General features: G+C 35.4%; 1 protein-coding gene across 1 annotated transcript in view; it reads right to left on the bottom strand.

Annotated features, from left to right (window-relative positions):
• The window catches only part of MIPOL1 (mirror-image polydactyly 1), a 182,898-nt gene that overhangs the window by 142,036 nt on the left and 21,634 nt on the right, over positions 1-19,228 (bottom strand). The window contains exons 2-4 of the mRNA XM_059474474.1: positions 11,666-11,711; positions 9,074-9,208; positions 7,742-7,821 (exon numbers count right to left, since the gene is read on the bottom strand). Coding sequence (XP_059330457.1) covers positions 7,742-7,821; positions 9,074-9,078 — 85 coding nt within the window. The 5' untranslated portion in view covers positions 9,079-9,208; positions 11,666-11,711. The remainder of the gene's footprint in view (positions 1-7,741; positions 7,822-9,073; positions 9,209-11,665; positions 11,712-19,228) is intronic.

Genomic DNA, 19,228 nt, shown 5'->3' with positions numbered 1-19,228 from the left:
GTGGTCTATTATTGAGTGTGCTGTGGTGTGTGTTTTTCTCCTGAATTGTCTCTTTTCCTATACCCTCTGTCATTAGTATTTTTGCTGTTATTGTTCATTTTCTTATCTCATTGCTGCTCCCATTAATTTGCTTTTCTCTGAACCTGTGATCTTTACCTTTTGTGGCTCCAGTTGGAGGATTGGGGGGAGCTGCATGAGGTTTTAGTGGTGTGCTGAACTGGAGAATACCATTGCTAAACCATGACACCATAACAGAAGGAGAAACTGCAGAAGTCGAAGGCGCTGGATCCACACTGCATCTTGGAGCCTGTACTACCTCAGTGATGGCCCTCCCTGCTCTTTTCTCCTGCTCAGAGATGTCAAATTCTACTCTTTTCTGTCAGAGATGTTTTAGAAACTAATATCTACTGTACTTAAAGAAAAGAATACTACTTATGAATGGCTAACTCACATTTACAGAATAAAAAAAAATAGTATTAATTGTAAATAACTAAAATAGTATCCTTTGACACTTCTTTATGATGATAATTTTAATTCACATGACAGGTTAGGTTACAGTATTTGTATACTGGAAGACAGTTGTGCAATGTACAATATAAAAAAAACTTCCTGTAATTTCAATATTAGGCAGAATAAAGGAAATGGCCTTTTAAAAATTATATTAAGTATCATTCTAATGCAAAGAACTTCCAAACAATTCAAACTGTTTTAGAAGTCAGTTAGGTGAACGCAACAATGCAATTCAAAAATTGATCTCTGGCTACAGCTAAGCATTTAAGTTGCCCAAAAACAAAACAACTCAGAAGTTTAATGGTTCGTGCATTTTTTAATTCCTTAAAGAGAACAGTGAATCCTGTTTTAGCAACATAAGTTGGGGGGACATCTGTGTTATTTTGAATGCTTCTGTATTCACCTGTACTTGTGTGGCAACACCCTTCATAAAGAAATAAATTGAGAAAGAGATTAAGAACAGTTGGCAGTTATTCTGGCAAAGGCAATTTTTTACAATTCTCCAAGGATTCTGATTATTTTAGTAACGATGTTCCTTCGCCCGACTCCCTCACTAAGTCTTTTGTCCTCTTCTGCATCTAAACAGCAATTGTGTACAAACTGTTGAATATTTAAAATGGAAAAATGCTACTCAGTCTTTAATATATGTGGCAAATCACTATATTGGTATTCACTGCAGTTAATCGTGATGCATTTATTAATGTGTAAATATCAGACATTTCCTTTGGCATTCCACTCTCCGTTTGCAATTCATTAACATAGTGTTATTTTAAAATATTAGTCTCTAAGAAGACACCAGATTTTCATTGGACTGGTCTCACAGTTGAAAAAGCATTTTTATATTCTGAATGCATCAAAACAGCAGAATCACTAGGCAGTCAGTAAGTGGGATTCACTGAAACACAATGTTAGTTCTAATGGATGGATGATTGTGTTTGGTCTTCAGAAACTTTGAAGTATAGGTAAGTCTTGATCACACAAATTAATAAATCCTAAAGCTGGAGTTAACAATAACCATTACACCCAAATTCTGCAGCTTAGCCCAGCCAATTTTTCAAAAGGTCAGGTTGTGAACTGGAGAAGATCAGGGAGGTCCACCGCATAGCTTTGTTGCCAGGCATCTCTCGTCTGGATTGTTGCAGGCATTTATTAGTATTCGTCAGCAGACTCAACAAAGCAAACAAGAAATTCAAGCACGAATAATAAAATGAAATGCTGCTATATAACCCTTTGTCATTCAGCAAATATGGGACTTTTTAGCTACATTGTTCCTAAACCTGGGTTACTACTTTAATTTTTCTCCACAGTGCTGACTGAATGAGTATGCATGTGTGTTAAATGCAGAGCTCCCTTAACAACTGCAGGACTGCCATTTAATCTGTTGGTAGATGGACCATTTCCTGTGGGAACTCCAGCTATGATTTCCAGATCCACCAAATAAATCTCAGATTAAGATTCCAAATGAAACCTGCCTTTGGCAGATAAAAAATGTCAAGATGGATATAAACAGTAAAATTATAAATTATCTAGGTGTTGCACAATGACTTGATGTGCGTTTTTTGTTTACACTTTCCCTGATATCACAACTATACAAGGCATTCATCAAATGTCACACTTTCATAATACTGGAGGCATCATTAAAACTGTTTGGCTAAGGACCTTGAAGTGTTTAAGCAGTAGCTCAAAAGTATATTTGTGCAAAGTAGAAGAATAAATTTACATATCAGCAGCAGCTCATAAGGGATGGGTAAATATTCTGTTTATCTCTCATTGTAATTCAGGTTAGTTTAAATACAGGGTTTCAGGATATCATTACAGCCTATATGGAGTCATTACATAATTTCCAAACATAGTGTCTGCTGGAGTTTTACTAAGCATGCTGTGTTTATGTTTTCTAAACCAACAAAAAACAAAGTAAACCCTCCCACCCCATTTGTCTTTTGCTATTGTCATATCAGACAATTGCTTTTCACATATAACCCCCTTCCATTATCTAAATCTTAATGATCCAGAACTCCCTTTTATCTAGGCAGGGTCATGTTTCCCCGTGCCCATTAATTATAGTGAAAATTCTCTTATCCAAATGTACTCAACCTCCCCTACTACACACAAACAATTAAAGCTTTGCTGAATTAAGAGTTCTAAACAAAATCCCAGGAAACTACAGCTTTAGAAGTAAAGAAAAATATCGCAGTTTTAAGTGTCTGACATAAAAGAAAGATCACTCTGCATAAAGTAGCTGTAAGACACCTTGCCCCCGCACCCTTTACTCCAGTAGTGTTCTACTAAAGATGCAGGTGAACCCACAAATAAGAGTCGGCAACGCACTCTCTGAAGAACCTTTTTATAATAATGTAAAAATATTTTTGCTCTGAACATAAGCCTCACTCTACCTGTTATAAAAATAGAAGTAATGAAGTTTTCTAAAGAAGAAAATAACCAAATACCTCTTGCACTTGTGCAAGGTCTTCTAAAGTTCCTTCTGAAGCACTACTTAAAAATTACTGTGGTAGTAAGTGCTGTTCTCTCTGAAGTACATTTCAAGACATTCTGAAGTTAGCTGCACTCATACTTTACACACTTAAGATTCAAAGTGCAATACTTCAAGGTGTGCATTCTCCCCATCCTTAGTGCTTGCAGCCCTCAGAGCAGATAAGGCCCTACACGTTTTGAGTGTACCATAAAGGGTTCAACAAAATCATATTCACAACACTGCAGTGAGTCAGGCAAGCACTGGATATCTAGTTGTGCTTCTGATGAGGAGTCTTTCTGCATGCAGTCTGGCTAAAAATGTGCTGTATTCTGCCACTCAAAATGTACAAGGAAAGAAATGGAATGGAAAAAGAATAGACGAGAATTTATATGCATGAAGGCATGATTATATTTACAGGAAAGACCAAGCAGTATTGGATGATTTTTCAGTTATCATTAAGTCATTCTTATCTTCTAAGTTATGTCATACTATTCCTTCTTCTTCCATGGCAGAGGTTTTCTTCATCCTCCATGCTTAATGTTGTTCAACAGTGACTAGGTTTTACTCATGAAAGTTCATCCTCTCAGCCTCTTTTCAGCCTTCTACATCATTCAGAGAACCTTGCAACTACTCTTGGCACTTTGCAAGGGGATCTGACAGCACACAGTGAGTTTGATGCTGAAAGCACAGCACACAGCACACTGATCAGCTGAGCCACGTGGGTGTAGAGGACGCTGTCTCTCTGCATATTGTGTAGATTTTTCTGCATACAAACCACCCTTGCAATATTCAGGCCTTCTTTCTTTTCCAAGAAAACATCACTTTGTTGCTAAAATTGGTAGGAGAGGGAGAACAGGCTCACAGTATCTCCTGTTGAGGCATGTAAAAGAAGAAAGAGACTTCACTATGACAAGTATGCTTAATTTTGCTTCTGTTATAGCCTTGAAAGAGGGGCTTTAGATTTACTTTAGAGTGTTTACAGTTGCAGTGGGTACATTCTGGAGAAATGGGCAGCAGCACCTTTACCATTAGCTGCTTTTTTACCAACTAGAGCATTTACAGCACCATATTACTCTGGAGGCTTTCTTTAACCATTCATCTTTGTGTGTGTCAAACTCACACAATAGGAATTCCAGACAAAAAAGTCCTTGCCATTAATACTGCAAAAACAAATCTACAAAAAAGCACATTAAAACCATTACACAACTAGAAGAGTTTTCTACTTGTAATAAGACGGTCAAAGTTACACAAAAAGATGATTTATTTTACTTAACCTTTGCATGTGACTACATTTCCTCAATTACCATGAATGTAAAACACCCCAAAAACCTACAGCTCACCACCAGATAGAACACCTCCATCACAAATTTCCCTGCACAAGCTGATTCTGCAGTTTTGTTCCAATCTACATTACCACAGCTCTTTAAAGCTAGTCTCCTCTGAACTAGTTTCCAGACATGCAATTTTGAAGTATATTTACAAGCTGCAAGCATTCTTTTAAAGATACATGGAAAGTGCCTATATGGATCATAACTAAAGTTGCCATCAAATTCCGAGAAGTGAAATTGGTTCACTGACATACAATATATGCTTCAAGTAATGGCTTAGCAATATATACATATTTATTTCTGTGCTTGAAAAACATAATAACCACCTTTTAAGAAAGCAAACAACTTCATAATTAAAAAAATCAATCTGTTAATTTGTCTTAGGAATTCACAAATAAAAATTATACAATGATTACAATGATTTTAATTCTGGAGTCAGCAAAACTCTAATTTTGTTCTCAAAATAGACCAAACAACACTTAAAATTCTAAGCCTTCTCCTAATTTCTGCCCTATCCTTAAAGCCTGGATGCTCCTAAATATGACATAAGCCAAAACATCACAATAGTTAAAGACTCTATAATACAGAAGTATAGCTGCACCTAATTAAACGTGGTACATGAGTCAAATAAGACACAAATTTAACTCCAGCATTTGCACACTCACCACTTTCCAATCCTGGTAATGTTTCTGAAAAAGTGCCATATCAAGTCCTAAACATATATGTAAGAAGAGAAACCACCCAGTATCAGGTTCCCTCTTGTGTTTTCACAGAATTAATGTTTGCATAGTTCCCATCATGCATGGAAACCCTACTGAAGTAACAAGTCTTGCCCCAATGCAATGTGCTTCCCCACACCCACCATCACTGCAATGCAAAGATAGGCACCTATTTGCCAATACAAGTTTATTTTCATAATTGAATACTATTCTAGGCTGTCTAGCTTGGATTCTGAATATTTTTCATTTCTAAGTAGCACAGTCCGCACTGGTCTGCTGCCAATGTTCCTGGTACATTCTCTCAAGTATCATTAGAGGGAAATGAAAAAAGGCATTAACCTTCTATTAAAAATTAGAGAAAGAGTACATTTAAACTAGATACAAACACAAAATAACGAACCTTGCACCCAAACTGTTCTTTAATTGTTCCTAATAGAACAGAACAGAACAGCGACAAAGTCTTCAATCCACACAGAAATACTATACTCTAAACAACTCGGAAAGTTAAAAAGAAAATCTCACCTTTCAAACACTTCAGATACACTCCTCTTAAACACTACCTTCCTTTCAAGTATTTTATTTTATAACATTGATTAACAGGTTACACATTATCCCACATAACCACCATAAACCTACCACTTTGCATCTGTTTTTTTCTATTTCTTAAAATTCTTGTTGCTTGACTGAATTTTCGTCTAGTCAGATAAATTTAATGTTGTATTTGCTTTACCATCCTTATTTGTTGACAAATAATGTAATCTCCAATATTTCAGTATGCTAATAAAATGTTTAAATTATTAAACATTATAGGGTTATTCTAAACCCAGCTTTTAAACTTCCAAGTTATAAGAAAGGAAAATCTAAATACAGTACAGTACCAACTGCACAAAGGAAATATGTGAAGATGACAGAGCAAGCAGGAGACAAAACAGTACACTCATCAGCACACACATTTACACAGAAAAGGAGAAATTGCTGTGCTTAAGTAATACAATGAGAAAATGCACTAGAATATCTACCAAGCTTACACATTATGTTGCTTAAATTGACCTATTATCTTTATGATAAGTGAATGTAATTTAGCTGTTAATACCCAAATTAAATTCTAAGAAAAAAAACTTTCTCATCCACACCAGTATGATGACAAATTTGCCCATAATCCCTTTTTCTAACTTTGCCAGGAGCAAAAGCACAAAGAATTACATGACTTATTAATGATTATGCTAAATAAAAGTGTATAAATTTTACTTTTATTTATATAACAACTTCTGTTGGACACATGAAGTGTTAGCTTGGAAGAAGCAGCTGTCTAAACAGCACAAAATATTGACTTAATGCATCAGAAAAATAATACACATGAAAGTCAGTAGCTACTCAGTTTCAAAAATATCTCTGAGCAGTAGCAGAACATAATTTCTTGCAATTAGACAGAATATATTTCACAGAGAATCAGTTTCATTTGCCTACTTTGGAAAACTTAACCTTTTGAACCATTCTTAGGGTATGCTGACCCCTAAAGGTCTAAAAATACTAAACCTGATTAAGCCATTACACGTTTAAATTGTCAGAATACAATTCTCCACTAACTTACACCACCATTAATGTTTTTGTTTACAGAGTATATGATTCAAAAAACTTTTGAACTTCACTCAGTAACACCTCAAAATGCCATAAATTTAAAGGGGGTTATAAGCAGTTTATTTTACAGAATAATATAGGTAGAAATTCCTACATATGAAAGAAAAGTATCACCTACAAAATGAAGCATTTCTTCTTTCTTCTAAATAGACTCTCCATGAGAAATTTGACATTTATTATCTTTTGAGAGAGAATATATAGCATAAAACTCAAAAAAAGGAAAGGTACAAGAAGCTATGAGGCTCTGATATAGAGAGAAATTTAGATGTTGACACACCTAATCCATTTTGGATTTTTTAACCTACACAGAGTCACTTACTAGCAAAAATCCACTCTCAAGTGAGGACCTCTTTTTTATGTCTTTCCCTTCCTTCTACCAGTCACAATTTAGTCACAAGCTACTTCTAAAAATTCTCTTCTACAAAGTCAGCCAGTCAGTCAGTCATGAATGTACTCTCAAATTCAGTGGGTTTTTTTTCCCCTTAGGTTTCTGTCATGAAACATAGAAGAATGTATCTGAGAACAATTATGTCTGGTCAATCAACTAAAAATAAAAAAAGGTTCTTGCATCCTGATGAAGATGAAAACTCCACCAACTGGGGAAGCTCCAAGTTAACCAAGGTCACCTTTATCTCCAAGCCTTACCTTACTGTCTAAATTCAGTTGAGCTACTAATGAGAAACTCATTAATATTAGTAGATGGCTTAATCATACCCAAGCCAGGTGTGAACAGCCAAGAAAATTTCTTTAAGACAGATTTTCAGATTTATTGCTAACAAAAAAAAAAAAAAAGTTGGAAAGTAAAGTGCAATGTACAGACTAAGAATTTAAACAAGTCTTCTGAAAGTTGTACAGAAACATTTTCAATAATCCAGAAAATAAAGGTGAAGCTTTGTATTCATGTAGCTGCTCTCCAGTTACTCAAAGTTCTTTTAAGGAGCAGTATGTGGTTACTGGTTTTTTTCTTTTCTTCCAAAGTCAGTCATATATCAGCAAGAACAAACACACTCCAGTCACTGCCTAGCACAGGTATAACACCTAAGGTTCCTTATTAATATCTTTAAAGTCCCTACCTTTTGACCAGTTCTCCATTTGTTCCTCTGAACTTGTTTGATCTGGCACTGAGTCCAGTTTTTGCTTGAAGGTTTCAGAACTAAAATAAAACAAACTCTAGATAAACAAACTTGAAACAATATAATACACCTATACTTTGCCTTCATTTGACAGAAAATTTACAAAACAAATTATTTTAAATATTTATAGCAGCACAATGAAGTCTGCATACTTTAACAGCCAGGAAAAAATTATATTTCTCAGTAAAATATTTTTTCTTCACTCATCTAATTTTTATAATTGTTTGGTTCAGCTTTCTGTTGCATGTGATGTCTTTGTTGAAATATTTATTAGTTTGGTTTTTTCTTCTAGAGTCTGGTCTTGGAAGTACACGTTACTGAGCACAGCCCAAATCACACCAAGCAGTCCTGCTGCAGACAACAAGACTGCTCCCTTTGGCAGTTATTACAGACAGTGGCATGTGCTTCACTTCACAGCATTCTTTCTCTACTTTTAATTTCCTAGATAAAATACAGGTAAAGTGGTCTATGACCACTCCAACTCTGAAGTTCTTTCTGAACAGCTAAATAATGCATCCCAATATTTGCATGCATAATGCTTCAGACTATAGTTAATTACATAGTTGCAATATTTCATATAATCAAAGATCTTCAAGAAGAAACCACCAATAAGACTTACAATAAAATGCTATGTCTACCATGCATTATTTTGAGTGTTAAAATATATGCTCTCTTATGTGCTAAAAATTTAGTTATACTCAGTATTGCAAGGAAATCTAAATAAGTTTGTAATCTTGGTAACATAGTAAGCTTATCACAAATTGTATTACTTACTCATGCACCTTTTTAAAAAATATTGTAATAGGAAAATTTTTATCCTTAACTATGCATTGTGCTTATTTTGTATGTTTTCCCTGCTGCATTTTTTTACATTTATTAAAAAGATACATGTGCCTTGAAGATACAGTGACTAGATTATGAAAACACTCAGACTGTTGTCATTGTGTTGAAAAGTGTAAGAGATTAAATAAAAAATCAAGGACCTATTTTACAATTCAAGCAAATTATACCAAGACACATGTCCTAAATAATAAAGCAGCAGGAGAAATTATTTTACTATAGAACACCAAAAAAGCAGATTATTTCATTTTTATATTTAAAATTGAAAAAAAAATTAATTGTACAAACACTTTAGATTCAACACCAACACGAACGCCAAATATTCAAGAAATACATATTTAGCTCACATTTGTTGTTGACTATAAATGTGCATAATTAAAAAATGCATAGGATTTGATGTGCTTAGGTCTTATCAAAAAATAAAAAGTTCACCTCATATCGCAGAACACTGAGTCCCTTAAAAGAATCCCTCAAATGAAGCTGTACGCTTCTTCTTCAATTCTGTGTAACTGTGTTGATTTGAAGTTGGCAATCTTTTCCTAAGTTCCTCATTTACCTTTGGATTAGCTGAAAATATAGAGGGTTATTAATATCAAGAAATAGGTTCCTGTCAATGAAGCCATTTCCCTACATATTGCACAAAAAGGTTCATAATAATTGCAGTATTTTAATAAGATATTCATATAGCAAGACATGAAGAAAATATGGTATTTAATAACCTCTGGAGTATTTTAAAACGTGTCTTAGGGCCTTAATGTGTCTAGTAATATACTATTTAAAACCATAATTTTATCCCTCCACAATATACAGTCATTCTTCCTCGCCATTTACCCAGCTAATGAATGCCAGCAATTAGTAAAATGTAATCCCATTGCACAATCATTTTAATGCTTTTAGCACTCAGAAAAGTAAACACCAAATTAATACTGCTCAAGCCATATCAGATCCTAGCTGGAAGCAAGCAATTATAGTTCAGCTCCTCAGGTGTAATTAAATGATTGGAATGATTTAGTTCCATAAATGCAAGTTAATTCATAAGCAAGCAACAAATATACTGGGAGTAATTACAAGAAACATTGACAGTCTAAGCAGGGCATGTGCCTTTCTGTACCTGATATAGGAAAATGCTGCCCTCTCCCGGAAATAATAGACAATGGCACAGGAAAAATTTATGACTGAACTCAAGAGGCTCATTTTACAGCCACTGTCTTCATAGGTGAAATAGGTTCTGTTAACTAATAGGAATTTTCTGGTTTAAACATAGAGAAAATAAAAGTGGTTGCTATCAGATTAAGGTCACCTATGGATCAAAGTAAAACGGAAAGATTTTTAGGGCTTCCTACGATGTGCCAATTAACTTCTTCACAATTAAAAAAAAAAAGTTAGGATACAGAACAAGAAAATATTCCAGACACTAAGTATTTAAAGTGGTTGCTCTGAACACAAACGCTGCAATAGGTAGCTGACCTGTGCACAACACTTACTTGTCCTTCAAGATGTACCTTTACAGAAGGTACCTTGAACATCAGGTATTTTTAGAACCAAAACTTATTGCACCATCATTTTCAGTGAGTGTTAAAAAGTCAGCATTTCAAAAATGATCAGAAGTGCCATTAAGGTTTTCACACAAGGAATCATCAGAAAAATTGAATATAATTACTATAAATCCTTACTCCATTTGAAGACAATCTGCTAATAATCAATCTGTGTAATAATGAGAGGAAATTAAAAGCTGAAGATTAAAATAAAGTGCATTGGCAGACCGAGACAAAACTGAAAACACAAAATGGGACCATAACCCAAATGCTAGAGGTAATTTGAAATCTAACTTCCTTATTCACTATTCATTTACCCACCTTGTGCTAGTGTAAAACCACTAGGACACCATGAAAGAAAGTGAAAATAAAAAAGAAAATGTCCCTATCAGTTGAATATAAAATGCAACAGTCACATAAAACTGATAGTTAAGTAGAATAATGAAAGAACTCTCAGACCTGTCTACAGGAAAAAGAAATGCTTCCAAATGCTGCATATAGCAGCAAGGGCGAAAAATCACACACTGTGATCAGTATGTATCTGTTTTCCACACAGAGAAAGTGTAGGAAAGCTGATTCAGAAGCATTTGATCAATGTAAAAGCCTTAAAATTGTTCTTTACCAACAGCACTTTGGCATAAAAATATTTATTTTTCCAGATCTTGGTATATTTCAAAACAAACCCAAGCTGTACACAAATACATTTGGTGTTACTTTACCTACCATGGAAAAGAAAAAAACATTTTAAGAAGTCATATTATTAAAAGTTTAAAATGTACTGCACATTTGCTTTGCCCTTTGATGACACAGTCCTATTTTTCTATTCAAATCTTGTACACTGTAAGTTAATTGCTTTTGGAAACTACTTATTATTCATGTAAAAATTAATGTGCCAATGTGTTTAAATCCTTTTAAATGACCATTCATGCATCTTTCTTCTTTAAGTACCAATGAAATCTGTCAAAGATATCAATGCAAGATGGTCTTAGACAAAGTTCTAATATAGATTTTTTGTGCTAACATAAGATTTTCATTTTAGTCAACTTTACTTAAATTCCATTAATTTTTTAAGCTGCTTTTAATAAATTCACAAGTAAAAAATTTTAGGCTCCATAGTCTGTCATTTGTGTTCCAGCTGACTTTATGAATATTAATAACAGTGTTATCCTGATTAAATAGGCTTCATATAAAATCCCTGTGAATCCTATAGCTCAGACATCTCATTTTTCCAACTCTTTATGAATTTGGATTCAGACATTAAACTGGAAAAAACCTTAAAAAACAGATTCAATGGTACATTGGTGTACCCTTAAGCAAAAAATTAGCTGTTCTAATGATTCAAATAATTAAAATTGATAGAACCACATATTGAGATTTCAGGCTTTCTGTACACATGCAACATATTTTAACTCTAATGAAAACATCAACACTTCACAGACAAGGGATTAAGAATCTATTATAAAATAATATTACCTGTCCTAATGCTTACCTTAAACAAACAGATGATATAATCTTAAATCTTCATACATGGAGTGCTGATTTGGAGAAGTATTTTCCAAAGAGAAAGAAATTAGTGGATGCTTAATTACATAAGCATACACATGAAATACATGAACATTCTAGTTTACCACAGGAGCCCAGTGAAAAACAGCATTAACTATTAAATGGTTCATACTTCAGGAAAACCAACCTTTTTCTTAATAATATCAAATTGAAACACACAGGAAATACTAATATTATGCTAGGAGACTCATGCAGTCCCAGTTTCAAACTGTTAACTTCTTTCCATGCTTATATGTTTGAATTATTTACATCTATGACAGACAAAAATGGAAAATTAAGCTTACTCCATTGCCTTCACTTTTTAATATAGTGCTAACTGGAATGACTGTTTCCTCATCCATTCAGGAAAATATTCTGTAAAAACACCATTTAAATGCTTTGCCTTTCAGTTCCTTGGAATATAAATGGGTTTTAGGAGAAAAAAAATCTAAACAAAATACCAGCTTATTCAAAAGGATGTCATACCAATCCTGGGTCTAATTATTCATCAGCTCAAGCACTTCAGATGAATTAAATAAAAAAACAAGAGGTTTATAAAAGTAACATATATCTGCAAGATAGAAAGCATACAGTACTTTACTTGAGCAGTTCCAAATGGCTTTTATTACAGCTGCAGCAGAATTTCCTCTCTCTGAGGCAAAATCCCCAACCTCTTGAATGTCTGCAGAATAACAGACACTCTACAAAGGAGCACCCCAAGGTAACTCCAACCCCAAAAAGCACCACAGCAACACTAATGCCAATGCTTTCTCTCCCTGGGCAGGACTGAGAAGTTCATCTTCTAAGCTGGACTTCAGTAACTGAGTTCCCTCCTCAGGAACAGAAAGACTGCTGAGACCACTCTGTGTGGAGACCCAATGATGCAAACCCCCATTCCTTGGTCTTGCCTTGAGAGAATTTGAAGTCAATCACTGAATCATGGCCTTAGCTGCTGTGACAGGGTGCAGACGTTTGCTGCTCTGGACCGAATTCACCCATTCTTCACAAAAAATCCTCCAATTCTGGAAGAGTTTTTCCACAGAGGGCTATCCCACCTGCCCCACCTCTGGTGGAACACAAGACCCCTCTACCCCTTGGAACGGCACTAGGCCTGTATTTGTCCCCATTGGAGGTGCAGTTAACAGTTGCCACTGACAGTGCAGGGATGATGTACCACATAGTTTATGAGGAGGGAAACAGAGAATGAATTTTAGCACTTTTCCCATAAGATTAATTAGATTGGCAGAATCTTCTAAGATATCCTGAAACGTTTTGCCTCGGGGCACACTAAACTAAAAAAACTTAGGAGGGTACTCTACATAAAAACCAGTTACCTTCTCAAAGCATTTCCCCAAGGAACAAACAGTCAGTTTTCTTAGCCCAGGTGGATGTCAAGTCCTCATTAAATGACATACTCCTCTAAAAAGAGTCCCATTTCCACCCTATCTTAGGAAACTTTATGGCATATTACAAATCTAAGGCAACTCAAAGTAAGTTAGAACTAGTTTTGGACAGTTATAAAAACCCTAGTCAAAGGATAACAGAGATAGCCAATTCAAGTATTTTTTACAAATGGAGTAATACTCATCTGTTAGATACTTAAAAGCTGTGAAATGAAACACACTTTGATTATAGAGATACTTATTTTATTGTATTCTATTATTTTTATTTGCTTTTAAATACAAATAGTTCATGCAAAATATTATGTTTCTTTTAAAAAGAATATAAAATATAGACAAGTGGATTAACCTTAGAAATTGATGAATGCAGCATGAGTATTATTTCAAATTTATAAACTCTCACATCGCTAAAAAGAATTCAAGATTTTGGTTAATAAAAGTAACTTCATTGTCTGGAAACTTGATAAAAACATTTCCCCAGAGGGCAGAGTGAAGCAGTTGTCCCTGACTTTTCTTCCCTGCTGATTCTTGACCCAAAAGGAAATAAGACATATGCAGTTGGTTTCTACTAACCTACATAAATAAAAAAGATATGAAGAAACAGGATAATTTTCCTCTGTTGCTGCAGCAGTTTCTTCATATCATCACTACAAAAATTTCCATCTGGTGCTTTTAATGATGGCATACTGTAGGCCAAAGAGCACTTATTGTCTTTGTCATTCTTTTGACAAAAGCACAAGAGGAGACATAAAAATGCATAAAACCAACTGGTTTATAACAGGTGTCACCTATTCCTAAATTAAACTTAGTTGGATAAAGGACAGGTACTTTCCTCTTTAATTTTTCTCCCTAACTTACTTCAAGGGTCAATCCTCCCTCTGAGCATCAGGAAATGTTTATGTGCATATTAGCTCACCAACAGCCCCCTATATCTTCTGCCCTCTGATACATTCTCATTTTCACATTAACAATCTTCATTTGTATTTTATTTACTAAACAATCCTCAGCATGGTCTCTTCTTCCCCAGTTTGTAGCTGTCCTGTGTCCTCTAATTATTTTCTTTTTCCTTAGTTTTGTCTTCTCTTTGACAATACATGCCTTTTCCTTTCCCCCTGCCCACTACCTCTTTGAAATGCAAAAACACCTGTAGAAAATCTTGTCAAAAGACTATCTCCCTTTATTTTCCAGCTTTTCTCGTGTGACACTCTATTTTTGTTCTGATAATGGAACTATGACATACTTTGATCAGGTTTGAACAGCCAAATCATTTAGCCATCCTTCAGTTTTGTTGTAAACTCTTCACTGGCCGTAAAACTCAGTATTATGTATCATTATATATTATTATAGACAGCCAGATATCAATTTCTAAACATTTTACAACCAAACTGTAATTTCCATAGCCTTTACAGATAGGAAAAAATATGTGCACTTTAAACTAGCTGTTGTCTTATCTGGAGCCAAAATAATATTTTAGTAGAATCAGCACAACATAATGGTAAGGGCTAGCTGTGTATACACTCTGTTGACAGGATCGTAGTCAGCAGACAAAGGGAAGTCATTAACCACCCCCATTTGGCTCATCTGAAGTGCTGCATCCAGTTTGACCTGCTCATGGACATCCTGAACTAAGTCCAGCAGGTGATTCAAGATGATTAGGGGTCAGCAGGACATGAGTTATGAGGAGTTTGCAAGAGTTTGATTAGTTGGTTTTAAGGAGAAAAGGCTAAAGAGGGATTTTATTGGGTTTTAGCTGCCTTGTGAGCAAATAAAGAGAAGACACGGATCCCAAAGAGAGACATGCCCTAACACAGAAAACTTAGAGTTATGGATAAGAGAAATTTTTTCACAGACAGGAAGGTCACTGGAACTAGTTGCTTAGAAAGGTTACAGAATCTCTATAGCTGGATATGGGCAAAACTCATCTGGATATATCAACCCAATCTAACTTTGGAGATTGCCCCATTCTGAACTGGATGATATGCAATCCCTGCCTACCTATTTTGTTATTCTAAAGATTGCAACAAAACAAACCCACCAGAACTAGAATTCCTGTAACAGAAAAATTACTAGGTTGCTTTCTGCTTTACAGGGTAGGTCAGTAGAGACCCTGACCAACCAACAACGAAACACCAGTGAGACACAACCAAGGACCACCCATGTGGCAGACAGGCTAAATGCCAACAGGGAGGAAACAGTGCAACAGGAGCATGTGTAGAGCATTTTGAGCCCTACTAGTCTTGAGCACCCAATTTTCTTCAGTTTACTACATGACTGGATGATTTGCCATTAGCCTAAATGTCAAATATTGGTTTGTACATCATCCTTCAGTAAACCAAAAATGGACCACTGATAAAGATAGCTATTTTACCTGTCTTTCTGAATGCCCTGGCTGCAAGCCCATAAAATCCATCCTTCCGCCAAACTTGTAAAAATGTCACTGTGGCTACACAGCTCCAAAGCTAACTATGGAAATTATTCAAGAAACATGAGTCTACAGTGCTTATGTTTGCAAAATTAATTGTACAGTATATTCAGTATACTGAAATTCCCAAATCCCCAAGTCATTTCTTTTGTCACAGAACAAAGTTGCTAGCCCAGATTTTACCATAAAAGCAAGAATAAAATCACAAAACATTATATGCACATGAAAATGTGAAGTAGCAACTCAGTGCCAAATTCAAAAACCACTAGTACAAGTTATTTCTGCATTAAGCAGAAATTATGTCTTTGCCAAAAACATTCCAATTCTTTGGCTGCCTTCACAGAAAGAAGACTGAATGGAGACTCAACGAAGAAAAGCAGCAGAGAAGCAGAGAAACTTGATTTATCCAGCCAACTCACATTTCTCAAGGTACCTTCAAATAGCACCATTTTTCCTGACAGTAAAAATAAAAAGCATAAAGGCAACAGTGTAGATATTGGAGCCTGACCAAGAACTACCATGAACACTGAACATGCAGAGGCCTGTCAGAAATGTGCCAACCTTTCAAGATTCAGTCCTGTACATGTGGACTGAGAGGGGCCTGTTGGTTTCCTGCAGGGAAATACAGACCACCAGTTATGTATCTGTCAGGCTGTTTTAAACAGCACAAAAACACAGATGTGCCTCCACGGCTGTCATAAAGCAGCACATCCAGTGCACTCTTTCTACCCAAATAATGCAACTGCTCCAATTCTATACTGTGTGCTGCAGCTGAGGAAAGGAATCATATCACCTGAAATGTCACAAGCTGAAAAACTCAGAGAAATAAAATAACATTGCCTCCACATTAGCCCTATTTGTTCTTTGCAAGCAAATTAACTATCCTTTTCTTAGATAACTACCTGAAAAGAAAGCTATCCTTCACTACAAGCATAATTGCTCCGTTAACCACGCTTGCTCAGCAGTAAAAGCATAGGAACATAGAGTGTTGCTCAGGTGTGAACACATACATTTTGACTCAATAACCACACAGTCTTGCCTGAACTTCAGATTTTTTTTTTTTTTGTAAGATTTAGCAACTAGATCCAGTACATAGTGCATTCAATGACTATGAATAGCAACTTCACCCTTTGTAAGCAAGAAGTGGAAGTTACAGAAAAATGGCACACTTCAGGATGTGTCCAAAGAAGAGCAACAAAGGGGGAAGGGTCTAGAGCACATGTCTTATGAGGAACTGCTGAGGGAGCCGTGATGCTTAGCCTGGAGGAGGGGAGGCTGTGAGAAGACCTTACTGCTTTCTCCAACTACCTAAAAGGAGGCTGTAGTGAGGCAGGGCTCTGTCTCTTCTTCCAAGTAACAAGCAATAGGTCAAGAAGAAATGGTCTCAGGTTACATGAGAGAAGGTGTAGATTGGGTATTAGGGAAAATTTCCTCACAGAAAGGTTTGGCAAGATTTGGAACAGGCTGCTCAGGGAAGTAGTGGAGTCACCACCCCTGGATGTATTTAGAAGATGTGTAGATGTGGTACTAGGGAATATGGTCTAGTGGTGGTCTTGGCAGTTCTACATTAATGGTTGGACTTGACGATCTTAAATGTCTTTTCCAACCTAAATTATCCTACAATTTTACATTTGCTACACTCCAATAACAACATTTCTGAGCATTTTCAGCCCTTAGGCATTGACTGTGTGCTTTACAACATGCTTAACATGCATGATATATAGCATGCCTTATGTGCAGTTGCTTATTTAGGTATGACTACTATGTCAGTGATTTTGGAAGATTAATGCAGATGCCTCACTGAAATTTATTGCAATACCAAAGAAATCTGAAAACTAGCACACTTCAAAATAACAAGCTACACATTCAGAAATTATCTTGGACTACCGGAGAGGAACAAGATATTCTGAGGTGGGCCAAAACTCAATGAGAACCAGAGATCCTCAGTGAAATAAATCTGTTGAGAATGTCCAGAATTTAAATGTAAGCTAAAGACTGAAGAGGCTAAACCTGCAAACATTCATCACCATAGCAATTGCTCCACTGTTTCCTGATGTTGCACCAACAATGAAAGGTACAAGATTACAAGGAGTCACCATAGACAGCAAATCAGTGCCAGGCAGTTGAAAATCACAGAGAAACAAGCAAACAACAAAAAGAAAAAAATAAAAGGAAAAAAAGAGGCATTAGCTGAAGTTAGATCATCAGTCACAAACCAGATATTTCTGACAGTGAATCAATTTCCCTGTCAAACTTAAAGAAAGCAATACAAAACATAATCACATCTCACGATACCAATCAAACTGCTGCTTTTTTTTAAACATCATATTTATCCTATAACTCTTGTTTAGAAAAGACCCAAAACCTTCTCTCAGCTGATATGTACAAAAAATAAGTCAACTTCACCCAGTAGGCAAGAAATTCCTCCTGTGGAAAAAAAAAATCTGTCTAAAATGTTAAAAGTTACAAACAATGGAAAACTTAGTTACAAAAGGCCTTCCAAAGCAAGGTGCAGAACAATTTTAAACACAAGCAGACATGTCAGAACATACATATGAAAACTTTGTCATTTCAGCCAATGAAATAGTCCAGTTTTTTTTTAATTTAGTATTTGAATATATGGATCATTCACATTCTTCAATCTTTTGATTATTTATAATGATATGCAACACACAGAATGAAGAAGCTGGACAAATATGTTTTTTTAAAAACTCATATTTGTTCACTGGATTTTGAAGAAAGTTCCTTTTAAACCCTTAGTAAGCATATTATTCAGCCAAAACCATGAAAGTAATTTACAGTGGAGAAGCCCTAAAGAATTCCTCTGAGAATACAAACTACAAAGAGCTTCATATAAGTTGTGGGTCACACAACTGAGAGAAAAACTTCTTAGGGGTTCTGAGCGTTAACATCAGATTCTCTCTACACAGACAAATGGAGAAAAAATCCTAGAAAAATTTAGGACCTAGGAATATCTTGCAGTTTTCAGCAAAATTATTCTCTTTGGATTTTTTTTTTTTTTTGGTAAAAGAAAACAGATGGATGTTTTATTCTTTCTTACAAGTTTATCCTATATTCCAATACCTTGCATTAATTATTCTTTGATTCATCAAGATACATTCATGCTTTCGTTGCCAAAACACTAGAGCTGAGGCAGCGGCTGAATATTGGCCCCAGACCAGTTATTCCTGGGTGGAGCAGAGAAGTTCTAAATCCATTAACTAGATGAAGGAAGAAAAAGCCTTCCTTCATACTTCTGAAATCCAGGCTCATTTTGATGGCTACTTTCTCTTGCACATAATTGTGCTGAATATTTTGAGGCTTCTTTGTCAGATGTTGTAGTTATTATGTAGTTCACTGTTTGGCATCACTAAAAGACAAAAAGAAATCAAGACTTCATCGCTGTAGAAGTGTAGATAAAATACAAGATTTTTAAAAAGGGAACATCTGGGTAACAGTTCAAACACTCAGAATAATTCTGAAGATATTCCTGGACATTGTGAAGTTGCAAGACTTCCAGGCTACACAGTTTTATCTCCCCTTTCATGCTGAAGGAACACCTGACAAAGTTAGGAATGTGCACTACTGGGGCATCTATGCCTAATAATAACATTAAGAAAACTCCTAAATAACTTCCTCTTTCACAGTCCAACTGAGAGGAATGAAGAAAGTCTTCTGAAATATTTTC

The sequence above is a fragment of the Ammospiza nelsoni genome, chromosome 6 (assembly GCF_027579445.1).
Source record: "Ammospiza nelsoni isolate bAmmNel1 chromosome 6, bAmmNel1.pri, whole genome shotgun sequence".
NCBI classification, from domain to species: Eukaryota; Metazoa; Chordata; class Aves; order Passeriformes; family Passerellidae; genus Ammospiza; species Ammospiza nelsoni.
The sequence above is the reverse complement of the archived record's forward strand: the minus strand, read 5'-3'. Positions and strand labels throughout refer to the sequence as shown.